Source organism: Capsicum annuum, chromosome 2, assembly GCF_002878395.1.
Source record: "Capsicum annuum cultivar UCD-10X-F1 chromosome 2, UCD10Xv1.1, whole genome shotgun sequence".
Lineage (NCBI taxonomy): Eukaryota > Viridiplantae > Streptophyta > Magnoliopsida > Solanales > Solanaceae > Capsicum > Capsicum annuum.
In genome coordinates this window covers 58,836,820-58,851,323 of record NC_061112.1, presented here as the reverse complement: position 1 = coordinate 58,851,323, position 14,504 = coordinate 58,836,820, and the positions used below count along the sequence as shown (strand labels likewise).

The 14,504-nt window shown below is 30.0% G+C and overlaps 1 protein-coding gene across 1 annotated transcript; it reads right to left on the bottom strand.

The window, feature by feature from the left end:
- Positions 1-273: 273 nt before the first annotated feature.
- Positions 274-744, bottom strand: LOC107857669. The gene is made up of 2 exons (XM_016702524.2): positions 485-744; positions 274-376 (listed from the first exon to the last, which is right to left on the bottom strand). Exons 1-2 carry the CDS (start codon positions 742-744, stop codon positions 274-276), a joined length of 363 nt encoding a protein of 120 aa, XP_016558010.1.
- Between the last annotated feature and the right edge of the window lie 13,760 nt (positions 745-14,504).

The following is a 14,504-nucleotide window of genomic DNA, read 5'->3' as shown; positions in this document are numbered from 1 at the left end:
TTTTAGGACTTATTTGGTTCTCTGTTTTCTGGTTAACACCACCAAGATGATTATTATATTGTCCCCTGCCATGGGCACGTTCGTGTATATTATTATGACCCTGATCCTGCCGTCTTTCAATTGGTCACGTGCTTGTACCCCATTTACTTCCTGTAGTGAAGCAGCTTCAGTTGGAAGAGCTTCATAATTTTTCATCAAAAGGGCATTGTGTTGCTCATCCACCAGAAGGCATGAGATCAATTCAGAAACTTCTGTAAATCCTTTTCACGATTGTCACTGCAATATCACATTTGAAGCATGAAAATTAGTAAGTGTTTTTTCCATCATGTCCTCAGCATTTATAATTTCCCCACATAATTTCAATTGAGAAACAATCCTGAATACAATAGAATTATATTCAACAATAGTTTTAAAGTCTTAAAATTGTAAGTGCATCTACTCATAATAAGATCTAGACAGTACTGTGGCCTTTAGGTGGTCATACCTTTCCTTCAAATCAGTCCACAATTCAAGTGGATCTTTCACTGAAAGGTATTGAACCTTCAGTCCTTCATCCAGATAATGATAAAGGACAATCATAGCCTTGTCCTTATCCTTGTCCTGACTCGACGATGTATTATCTGGGGTAATAGTATCACTAAGACCCTTAGCAGTTAGGTGACTCTCAACGTCAAGAACCCATGACAAATAATTTTTTTCAGAGATGTCAAGTTCCACAAAATCAAGCTTCGACAAATTTGACATGATGAAGACTATCATAAAAATAATGAAGTTAGACAACAATACAATAACATAATCTCAAAATAGTAGACCTTTTTTTTAAGAGTTAATACATTTTTTTAGTAAAACAGTGTGTTACTTTTTTTTCACAAAAAAACAAAGTCTTTTAAAATACACTAGAAAAAAATCAACTCAAATAACAACTATAAACAAAACAAAAAATATGGAATTAAATAAAACACATCAAGAATGTTACTGTCTAACAATTTTAAAATTAAATTTCATGTTGTACAGGATAAGAAAAATTAAGTTCTAGAGATATACAAACTATGATAGTGAGAAAAAAATAAAAGTGGCAAAAACTTAGTACATCAAGCATGTAACATATTTTCTAGCATGCATATAAAGGTGGCCAATGCTATTATAATACTTTAATTTTTCATGTGTAACCTCTAATGATAAAATAAAAAGTTTGGTAAAAGAAAATAACAAACTGCAATGTTCAAGACAAGTAAGCTGATTATACCTGACGGATTGAAAACTTGAAAAAGAGTAGAGTCATGTTGATAACATATTACAATATTAAGAACAAGACTAGTAATGTAAAGAACAAAACAAGAGGAACAATAGAGAACAAAATAACAAGAGAGCAATATAAGATGTGTTTCTTCTTTCTTTCAAGTGTATAAAACATCCTCCTCAAGACCTCTATTTATAGTATTACAAAGACGAACTTCAAGAGGTTTCATAAACATGATAGTAACTCATGAGAAGGCGGGGAAGAATATGGGGAGTGGCTAATCAATGGGGAGGTAGTGGAGGTGTGGGAGTTACTAACTTAATGGAGGAATTACACATAGAAGTTATGGAGAAATTACACTAAGAAATTATGGAGGAATTACACCAAGGAGTTATGGACATCCACATTATAACAATCATTTACAATTCTCTCCCTTGGATGTCCATTGATACATTGTGCCTCGTTAAACCTTACAAAGGAAAAACACTGTGGGAAAAAAATCTAGTGAAGAAAAAAGAGTAAACATATATTCTTATACTCATTATTTGTTTCCTCATTAAAAACCTTGCTAGAAAAAAACATTGGGACAAAAACTAGGCCAAGAACAAAAGAGTGCAGTGCGAACTTTACTCCCCCTGATCCAAACATCACTTCATTTCTCAGAGACGGCGTATCCCAATCTTGAAAACCAGCTTCTCAAATGTTGAGGTTGATAATGCTTTAGTGAATAGATCTGCCAAATTATTGGCCAAATGAATCTGTTGAACATCTATTTCACTTTTTTTCTCAAGATCATAAGTGAAAATAAATTTTGGTGAAATATTTTTTGTTCTTTCTAATTTAATGTAACCTCCCTTCAACTGAGCTATACATGAAGCATTATCTTCATATAATGTAGTTGGAATATCCTTATCCAAAGAAAATCCACATATTTTCTGAATATGTTGAGTCATTAATCTTAATCAAACACACTTCAGGATCGCTTCATGAATGGCAATGATTCCTGCATGGTTTGAAATATTGCATCTAATGTTTGCTTCATTAAACACCATGATATAGTTGTGCTACCATATGTAACTAAATAACCTATTTGATACTGAGTCTTATATGGATCAGATAAGTATCCTACATCTGCATAACCAATCATTTTTTACTCGGATTCATTAGAATAAAATAATACCAAGTCAATGATTCCCCAAAGATATTTGAATATATGCTTCACACTTTTCCAATGTTTTTTAGTTTGGAAAGAACTGAATCATGCCAATAAACTTACCATAAAACAAATATCCGGTCGAGTATTATTGGCAAGATACATTAGTGCCCCGATTGCATTAAGATATGGAGTTTCATCGCCAAGAAGTGCTTCATTATTTTCTTGAGGTTAGAATGGATCTTTGTTTATATCAACCAACCTCACAACCATTGGGGTACTCAATGGATATGATTTATCCATGTAAAATCACTTTAAAATCTTTTCAGTGTATGTTGATTGATGGACAAAAATTCCATTATCAAATGCTTAATATGTTGGCCGAGATAAAAAAATTTCTTTCCTAGATCTTTCATTTCAAATTCTTTTGTTAAACACTCAAAAACATTTGAAAGTTCCTTAGGAGTGCCAATGATATTCAAGTCATCAACATACACAACTATTATAGCAAATTCAGATTTAGACCTTCTTATAAAAACACAAGGGTAATTAGGATCATTTGTACCCTTCTTTTAGTAAATATTCGCTAAGACGATTGTACCACATCCGTCCTGATTGTTTCAATCCATATAAGAATTTTTGAAACTTTATTGAGCAAGTTTCTTGCAAACTTTATATGCTTTAGGTACTTTGAAGGTTTCTGGGATTTTTATAAAAATATCGTTGTTCGATGAGCCGTACAAATAAGTCGTGACAATATCCATTAGGCACATATCAAGCTTTTCATGAACTGCCAGATTTATCATATATTTGAAGGTAATTCCATCCACCACAAGAGAATATGTGTCCACATAGTCAATGTCAAGCCTTTGTGAAAAACCTTGTGCCACAAGTCGTGCTTTATATCTTACGACTTCACCTTTTTCATTTTATTTTTGTACAAAAACTTATTTGTATTCCACTTGTTTGACACCTTCAGGCGTTCGGACTATTGGTCCAAAAACTTCACGTTTTTTAAGTGAAGTCAATTCCGCTAGAATTGCATCCTTCCATTTTGGCCAATCATTTCTCTGTCTACATTCATTGATAAATTTTGGTTCCAAATCCCCATCTTCTTGCATTATTTCAGTAGCAACATTGTAAGCAAAAATATTGTCAACCACAATATTGTTTTGATTGCACCTATTTTTTGTCGAGACATAACTTATTGAGATTTTTTTATTCTTATTAATTTTAAGTATTTTAACCTCCTCAATGGTCTTATTATTTTTTAGATCTTCAAACTCTTTTTGAGCAATTGCTTCATTTTGATCATTTATTTCTTTTCTTTTTTGAGGATTTTTATCCTTGGAATCAATTGGTCTACCACGTTTCAAACATGACAGACTCATTTTCATTGACCGTTTGTTTTATCGGGACATCAACTTGTACTGAAGCATTCACAGTTGGAATATAATATTTAGTAACCCTTGGAAGGTTAGTAAATGCATCTAGCAGCTGATTTGCAATATTTTACAAGTGAATCATATTTTGAACCTCTTGCTTACATTGTTTGTTCGAAGATCTAAATGAGATAGTGATAATGCATTTCAATCTATCTCATGCTTTAGCTTCTTATGTTCTCTCCCTAATGTTGGGTATACTAATTTATCAAAATGACAATCAACAAATCTTGTCGTAAATAAATCTCCTGTCGTAGGTTCTAAATATTTTTTTAATGAAAGGAGATTCATACCCAATATATATCCTCAACCTTCTTTGGGTTCCCATCTTTGTGCATTGTGGTGGAGTAATTGGCACATATACCACACACCCAAAATTTCTAAGATAGAAAATGCTTAGTTCTTGATAAAAGCCAAAATGTAATAGGGAAAATTTAAATAGCATGCCCCCATGTTGAAACAGTAAGTTTTGTCTTCATTAACATCGGTCTAGAAATCAATTGAAGATGTTTGATCAATGATTCTACTAGACCCTTTTGAGTGTGAATAGGAGCAACCGAATGTTCAACTTTTATTCCAGTTGACATACAATAATCATTAAAGGACTAAGATGTAAAATCACCAGCATTATGAATGATATAATAAAAATATATGAAACATAAATTATTTTTACAATTACATAATTGTTTTTCTTTTAAATAGATTTATTGAGGTGTGAGGTTGGATTGGGAAGGGTGGGTGGGGTGGATAGGTTGGATTGGGAGAGGGTGGGGTGGATGCAGGGGGACGGTTAATAATAGTAATAAAATAAAATAATAATAATAATAATAATAATAATAATAATAATAATAATCATGTTTGGCTTCTATTATTCTTGCATAATAATAGCACCTAATCCTACTTTCTAGCAACTAATACACAAAATTTTCTCTCCTTTTTATTTTATTTTTAAAATTTAAATTTTTTAATTATCCAATTAATATCCTAATTATTTTTTGAATTTAAAATTAATGATAACCTACTTTTATTGCTAAGCATGTTTTGCCTCTTTTTACCTATCATAGTTGAATTACCACTATATACGATTAGAAGATAATTATAAATATAACATTACTCTATATATAATTAAATTTTAATAATTTATATTCACAATCTATCTAATAGGATAATTATAGTATTATTTTAATTTGAATTTAAGTTTCCACAAATGTGATGTACGTAAATAAGTCAAAAATGCAAAATAAATATTTGAGAAATCGATAACTACAATTGAGACTCGAAATATAAATAGGAGATTTAACAAATTATTTTTGTAAAGAATGAATGTAAAAAAAATTCATATCTAGTTTTCTCTAGGATATTATAAAATAATTTTGTCGGCATTTAGATATTGTTGATCTATTTTTCATTGTTTTACTTGCAAATTTACATCTATGATTAAATTTTTGTTACTGATTTTATGCATTATAATTTATTTATTTTTTGGGGGGGGGGGAGGGGGGAGGGGTAATTGTATACTGTTTCCATCATATTTGTTGAAATGTTATGTCATAGCATTCTTTAGTTATTTGTTTTAACCTTATTAATTCTTCTATATTATTTTTAAGGTATACTATATGTTCCATATTTCTAGTTTTTATGTAGTAGAGTAGATTCTTTTCCATAAGTATTTCTATTAATCTTATTTGCTCCATATCTCTCCTCTAATATTCTAAGTATTCGTAATTTATCATTTTAGTCTGAGTAATACCAATCTGAATAATAATATCTACCATCAAAATCTATATTTTCTAACTCTTGTTCTATCTATTCAGTATTTAGTAACTCATCTTCAAAATCAAATATCTTTTCCCATATGAGTTTTCTTATATCTACTATTTCTATATCCTTAAGTATATACAAAACAAGTGTCTTAAATCTATCTATCATCTCATCAGATAAGTAGTTAGTCATTGTATTTCATATGATGCTTATTTCAAAATATTCTTTTCAATCATATACATAAAGAAATATGATCATCTTAGATCACTATGTACTAGATTATCCTTAGATAATTATGTTCCTCTGTCGCTATTAGCATGGCACGTTTGGATACTTCTTCCCTAAACAGGGCCTCAACTCTGGTTACTACCCTATCACGGCTTCTTTGCCTTATTGTTTTCACCTTTAAGATGGCATAGTTCTGAAAATTTTTCTCCTTTTCCTCTTTGCTAATAAACTTCGTAACATATTATCTTTTGAATAACTCTAATATATAGTAACTAATATGAACTTATTTTATTATATCATGATTGTCAGAAATTTATGAATTTAGCTATTCATAATTATAAATGAAAATACCTGTTTTTGTAGATTTGATGATTCTGAGCTTTGATTTTCCATAGCTGATTATAAAACTGAATATCTTTATTGAATATTTAAGAGAATTTTTGTTGTGTACAAGGAGGCTTGCTTTTCGTGTAGAAAGTTTTGCCTTAGATTGCCAATGGCTCTTCTATTTATAATCTCTAAGAAAAAAAAGCATTAAATATTCCTATCCTACATCTGTCCTACTTTTGAAAAAGTAATAAAAGCTATAATAATTTACATGTCTCAAAAGTCAAAAAGTAATGAAAATCCTAAAGCTATTCCTAAAAGACAAAAACTAATAATAGTTATTCAATAATTTACGTCTTAAAAGTCAAAAAGGCTATATAATAGGTTCTAAAAAGTCAAAAAGGCTAATTACATAGCTTTTTATCCTTTCTTCTGCTTTTATTTTTTCATTGGTTCGTCCTTCTTTATGTTGTTTTCTATCTTCTGTTGTCTCTCTACCAGCTGGCTTTTCTTCTATTCTTATCTTCTTTCACTCTAGTTGGACTTCCGGAATCACATTATTTTCTCTATTGCATTTTGGGTGTAGGTGATCTGGGTATTTGTGTCCTATTAATTTACAATATCTTGTCAATAACTCTTCTGAAATAAATTCCTTCTTAATTGCTCTTGTGGTTGGTTATTTTTCTAGATTGAGTAATGTCATAATTCATCTTTGGACTTCTTCCATATCTGACTGTCATAACTCCCTCGAATTTGATTAGATCATTAGCTGGTTTCATGAATAGTAACTCCATATAGGGTTTCCATTGATATAATTATTTGCTAGCTCTTGAATAATCGTAGATATACCAATAACTCATTTATTTACATAGAAATCTGGTATTTCTACCTTAGGTATTTCTGGTTGTTGTCAAATATCTTCTGGTATAATCATATCTCTGGTTAATCCGATCTTTACAACTTGTATAACTGGTTTAATTTTGTCATATAATATCTCTTCTAGGGCAGTATAAAACTTTATAAAAAATAGCTTTCCTTTGGTTATTTTTTTGTAAGTAGTGAATGCTCTGTATATTTATGGTATGGCTGTTAATTCGTTTCTGTCTTGGGTATATACGGTATTTAGTAATCTGTAACTAAAACAAGTTCTAACTAGGTTTGGATTGGTTTTTCGTATTGTAATTAACTTGTTGTATCCTTGTAGTTTTTGGGTTATATAGTCTGTGTTTGGTTCTTGGATATTTATAGCTCTGGATTTAAGATTTAAGTAAGTTTGTATCTTGTGGATATTTTCTATACATAACCTGGTTATATGGTATAGGCCTTTTTGTCTTGGTTAAGACTTTCTAGATATGTGGTAGTTTGTGGGGGTATGAATAAAGGGTCTTTTTGTATTTTTGGTATAAATGGTTTATCAAATATCTTCTTTAGATTCAATCCTTGTTTGCTAACTCCTTTGCTTGTACCTGCAGATGTAGATTGATAAAGGTTATGGGTTTTATGGAATGTCCCAACGTCTTCTTTTAGCTCTGGATTTTTTATGTCTTCCGATCGACATAACTCTGCATTTTTATAGTCATGCGGCTGACTTGTAGCTTTAGACTTCAGTTTACCTTCATTAGTATTTAGCTTTTCTACCTCATTGCCCATACTGTCCACTTTCATTGAAAGCGTAGTTAGGGTTTTGAGTATTTCTTCTAGTGTATCATTTTCTGTTATATCAGTCTGTATAACTTTGTCTTGATATGTAATCTGCAATAACATTCTTTTTAGTATTAATTATTTCAACTGTAAATGTAAAGTCCAATATATTTAATACTAATCTCCATATTTCTTTTGTTGTAACTGAATTTTGTATTTTCTTAGTTAGCCACGTACCTGTGTATTATCTGCTCGTACAATAAATTTTTAATATACAATATATGTTTCAAATGCTAATAAATATTTATTTAATGAACATAATTCTTTTTTATTTATTTCCCATTTTACTTCTGTTTCATTAAATGTTCTTGAATAATATCTACAATGATGTTCTATTTTTTTTGTTTTCATACTTGTATTTGAGTACTCCTCCATAGCTATACTCACTTGCATCTGCTTCTACTATATATGTAAAAATTTTATTTTCATCTGGAAATTGTAATTTAGGTAGTTTTTTTACAAAGTATCTTTATTTTTTGTACTTGTTTTTTATCTTCTTCACTATAATTATATTCTACGTCCTTTTTTAATTTATTTTGTAATGGTTTTAAATTCTCTGCTAGTTTTGGTATATATTCTCTTACATGGTTTACTAATCCTAAAAATGATTGTAATTTCTTTTTTGTATCTAATTCTTCTTTTGAATTTATTATTTTTCGTACTATATGCTGTTGCATTTTTGCTCTGTTTTTATCTATTGGTATTCCTAAGAATTCTATCTGGTTTTTCATTATTTCTGTCTTTTTTCTCACTTAGGCTTATTCGTTAATTTTCTATTATATTTGTAAATTGTTCTAATAACTTTAGGTGTTCATCTTTAGTTTTCGAATATAGTAATATATCGTCTATATACACTATACAGTTAGGTAGTTGTTTAAAATAATTATCCATAAAATGTTGATACCTACCTGGTGCATTTTTATATCCAAATGGTAACACATTCCATTCATAAAATCCTTGTGGCACTGTAAATGCAGTTAGCTTTTTAGATTCTTCTTCTAGTTTTAAATGGTAAAATCCTGATTTACAATCAAATTTGCTACAATAATTATATTCTTGTATTTATCTTATTTTTAGTATTTTGTTTGGTATTGGGTAACTATATGTTATAGTTTTTGCATTTAGATTCCTATAGTCAATAACCATTCTACTTTTTCCTCTTTTTTGTTCACTATGTTTATTTACTATAAATGTTGGGCTAGTGTGTTTGCTATTACTTTTTCGTATATATTGTTTTTCTAATAGTTTATTTATATGCATTTCAAATTCTTTTAGTTCGTCAAAATTAAATGTTAGTGGTTTTTGGGTTATTATACTATCCTTATTTATTAGCTCAATTTTTACAATAGTTTTATGTTTTTCCCATCCTTTTAGTGGATTTTCACTATACAGTTGCCTTAATTTATTCTTAATTATTTCTACCTTATCTATTGAAAATATGATCATTTCTTCCTTATTGAGAATATGATTAACTCTATTGTGTCTTCAGTAGTTTTTATATTTTTTAATTTTTGTTTAATTTTTTCACTTCCTTTTATCCAATCTGTTTTCTTTCTTATTTTATTAATAACTCTTTTTGCTCTTACCTTTTGTTTACATGGTGTTGTAAACCACCAGTGTATTTTAGTTATTATGTGTGGATATAGTTTATCTAAGAATGGCATTCCTAAAAGCATATCTTTTGATGTTAGTTCGTAATTATAAATTTCTTCTATTATTAATATTTTATCCCATATTTGTATTTTTACATTCCTAGCTTTATATGTAATTAGACTTCCTTCATTATTAAATCATTTAACAACTATTGGTGTTTTTAACTTATCTCATTTAATTTTTGGTAAACAGTTATATCTACATAAATTGGCTTCTGCTCCTGTATCAATCATTGACGTATAATATCTATTATAATATCCTTCTACTATTATCTTCATGAGCATATATTTTCATATTAAAGCTTTTTTTATTAACAATTTTATGTTATGGTTAATTGGGTGTGTTCTATATTGTATGGTTTACTTGTTCCAACCATTTTATTCCTAATATTATAGCTGCTTTTTAAGTTTCTTCTTTTACTTCAAATTCAATTTTTATCTTTCTGACTCCTATTATAATTTCTTTTTCAGTCGTATTTTTAATAATTATTAGGTTTCTTGGCAAATCTGGACATCTATCATTATTTGTTTTAATTTCCTTAGTTTTTACTAAGTATTTCATTATATAATTATCTTCCTATCCTGTGTTTATTAGTATTAAATATTCTTTTTCATCTATTGTTCCTATTATATAATATTGAGTTAGGTTAGGTTTTGGAGTTATCTCATATGCTATTCTTTTTTATAGTTCTGGTTTTTCATAAGATATTCTTCTTGATGTTCCTATTCTTTTATTTACTATTTCTAAATCTTCTTCTATATCTATATTTTGGTAGCTATAATCATTATTATCTATGATTTTACAAATTTCTCAAAAGGGCTTTCTATTTGTATTTTATTTATTTTATTTTTTCCAGTTATTTTATGCTTTGTTGTTAATACATATAAATTTTTACATCTTGCTGTAAATATTTTACTTCCTGGAGTTAACTCTATTCCTAATATTTTCCAATATAGTACTACTGACTTATCTATATTTTTATCTGTTATTGGTACTGAATAATTTGCACTTATTATAAATTTAAATTTTTGGTAATTAGATTCCCTCTTACAACACTTATTATGCTTTTTTCTATAGGTTTTACGATCCTCTCATCTGCTAAATATAGTTCTATTGGTGTATCTATTCCTTCTCGAAAACAGCTAAAAGAAAGAAAAAACATAACCTAATTATTACTACTACTACTACTACTACTACTACTACTACTACTATTATTATTATTATTATTATTATTATTATTACTATTATTATTACTATTATTATTGTCAATCAGACAATTTTCATCCGGTAGCAGCAGGGTCCTCCTCAGCCTTGCTCCGAAGTCGGTCAAATCCCTCTGGAGTTCATCAAACTGCCTTTGAAGTTCCTGCAAGGATTCGATATGAATCTTCTTGTACGAAACTGGATCAGCCATATTAGTATTGTAAGTGTAGTAGAATGAACGAGTGAGAGGAGTCCATAGAGACCTATTTCTAAGATAATTGAATTGGAAGGGACTTGACTTAGTCAAACAAAAAGCCACGACTGTTCATATCCCTTAAATTAAATAAAAGTAGTGACTTTTTGAATATGTAAATTAAAAAAATAGATCTAAATACATCATTTTATCTTTTTATTGTATTTTGGAAAGAGACAGATTAGTAATCTATTGCAAAATATATTCCACCTGTCAGATACCGAACAACATATTGACAATCTGTTGCAACAGATGGATATATCAGTTTGCTTTTTCATCAGCTGTGGCGTCTTTTTCAGCTTGCTAGTCATCTGTTTATTCAATTTCATCGAGAGCAATAGATTTTTCTAAGCACTTCTTGACCAAACTCAATTTTTTCTCTTGGATTGCTTCTCTCTTTTTCTTTGAATCCTTCAAGCTGGCCTCCAAATTCAGTTTTTGCTCTTGGATTAATGAAAAAAAATGAATTTGTAGGCTAGCTTGATGGATGCAAAGAAAAAGAGAGAAGCAATCCCAGAGCAAAAATTGAGTTTGGCCAAGAAGTGTTTAGGAAAATCTATTGCTCTCGATGAAATTGAATAAACAGATGACTAGCAAGTTGCAACAGACGTCACAGCTGATGGAAAAGCAAACTGATATATCCATCTATTACAATAGATCGTCAATATGTTGTAAGTTATCTGACAGGTGGAATATATTTTGCAATAGATTACCAATCTGTCTCTTTTCAAAATACAATAAAAAGATAAATGTTGTATTTAGATCTATTTTTTTAATTTACATATTCAAAAATTTGACATTTTTATTTAATTAAGGGATGTGAATAGTCGTGACTTTTTGTTTGACTAAGTCAAGTCCCTTCCAATTCAATCATTTTGTCATTGTGGTTGTTGAGCTCAGTATAGAGCTCTTGATCTTTTGTGAGTTTGTCAATGAGGACCACTTTCTTTCGTGGAACCTTTCTTATAATACTTCTCTTGGTCCTTCTTAGCTCTACGCAAGGTCAACGAGAAGTATGAAAGGCTCTCTTTGAGTTTTTCTAAGGTAAGCGCTCTCTCGACTGATAAACCCGGTGCTGCAACATATATGGTTATTGCAGTACTCAATGCAAAACAGTTCTGGTAGAAGCAAGTCTTAAGAAAACATAATCAATAATCTCTCGATATCAACTTTCGTTGTGTCAAGTGGTTCTGTTGATATCTTGTCTTCTACGGGAGAAGATTGATCAATAGAAAAAACAAGTGATTGAGATCATTTAATCTGTTGACTAACTCAAGCAAAAACCTCTTCTGGACTATCAAACTTCACAAGGCAGTCTAGTGGTTCAATAACATCAGATGTCTTGTTTTCTATATTAGCTAATGATGGGGAGATTCTGCCTTCCGCACTATCCTGAAAAGAAAAAGCACTCAAAAATAGATGGAATATCTCTACATAACGACACAAGATGAACTAAATCTAGCATTCAGTTTAACCTTTCTATTCCTCCCCTTTTTATCTTCTCACCTTTTTCAGATCCAAAATTTTTCTTTTTTTGGATACTTGATAATACCTTGGAAATTACTTTCCTTCTCCTCTTATCCTTAATCTCTAATGGATTAAATGAAACTAAAATCCTCTTTGATCGAATGACACTACTGTTAGATATCAATTCCTTTACATCAGCAGTTAATGCATTAATAGTATTAATCACTCCATCATGTTTTTCTTTGCACTCTTCACATTTGCATGCACAAGATAAGTAAGGAAGGGCAAGATTGATCATTCTTCTCCCATATGGTGGACAACATATTCGTTATGTAAATATATACACTGCCGCCAGAAATTCTTGGCATAGTGAAAGTCTATAGAAGGCATGACAAAATAAACATGAGCAACACCCGACATTAAATCTTAACAGGGTATCAGAACTATATTCATGGTCCTTCAGCCTTATCAGTTCGGATTTACCAAACTTAACTGTAAAATTACAAATATCTTGTTTTAATGATCTATGACTAATTGGTAGAAACAACATTCACAAAATCAGTGTACTCTATGTGTGTTTCTATGATAATATTATCAATAATACATACCTCCCACATATGAAGTGGTTCCAGTTACTTGCAACTTATTCCTCCGAACCTATCTTTACTGAAGCCTCTTGTGATAGTCAGGCAAAAGTTGATCAACTTTCAGTTCCTTATATATCTATAAAGAAGAAGAAAAAAATTAATATCACAGAAAAACCATTATCCATCTGTTGCAACAGATGTAGAGTTTTTTGCATCAGATGTAGAGTCTGTTGTGTCAGATATGAAGTCTGATATAACATATGTGGAGTCTTTTGGAATACATAAAACTAGCCTTGTTGATGGTTTGATTTGTTCCAACAGTTGCTTCGTCTGTTGCAACATCAACAACAACATAAACTACAAACAACAAATAAAAAACATCAATAACAAAAAAAACAACAACATTTGTTCCAACAACATCATCAACAACAAAGAATTATATATCCTATGTTCTAACACCATCAACAACCAGGGGCGGACCCACATGGAGTCCTCCTGGTGCGCGAGCATAGACTGAACTCATCTCGGACTTTATATATGTATATGGAAATTAATAAAAAACGTATGTAATCTAATCAGTGAACACCCATAGTAAGAGTTGTTTGGTTAGCGTAGTGGTTGTTTATGGGTGCTTAAGGCTATTTATTTATTTTGGTCTTGTGTTCAATTCCCACTCAGCTCATATTTTTTTAATTTTGGTAACCAACTCTTCTCTCCTTACTCACTTTAAACTTTCTTTTATTTTTTTCTCCCTTACTCTTTGTGTTGATTACTCGGACTCCACTATTTTTAAGCTAAGAAGCACCCACCATCTAAAAAACCTGGATCCGCCACTTTCAAAAACACCACACCACAAGTTTCAACAATGCCAACCCCACCAACAACATCAATAACAACATCAACAACAAAGAAACAAACAAAATACATAAAACAAATGATACTGCCAACAAGGCTTTTAAACTTCTCCCAACAGATGACTTTTTTTCACATCTTGTAATAAAAATTCTCGGTTCATTTATTCAACAATTAAAAGTTCCTTCAAATTTTTGAAATAAATATGATATGGGTAAATAGTAATTAAATAAAAAAAGATGTAAATAACTTGCAAAGAAGAAGACGAGAGTGAAAGAGCAATAGTAATCATACCTTAATGTCAAAAGAAGATCAAAATAGCAATTTCAGTCGAGGAATCTAAGATATGGATCGGTTTAGATCCAAAAGGAAATTTATGAGAAAGAAGAGAGAAAAAAAAAGCTGTGATAACACTAAAGAGGATAGAAAGAAAAAGATGAGAGACGAATAAAATAACTTTAGGGCTAAAGGAAAGATGAAATAATTCTAATTTCTAGATGTACTACCCTTATTATTAAATGACTAAACAAACTGTATTTATTCAAATTTATATTTTCAAAGCATAATTAATAAGGCTAATTTGGTAAAATAAACCCCTAATTAATATTTTCTTATGGGCGTGCCAAGTCAATAGGGG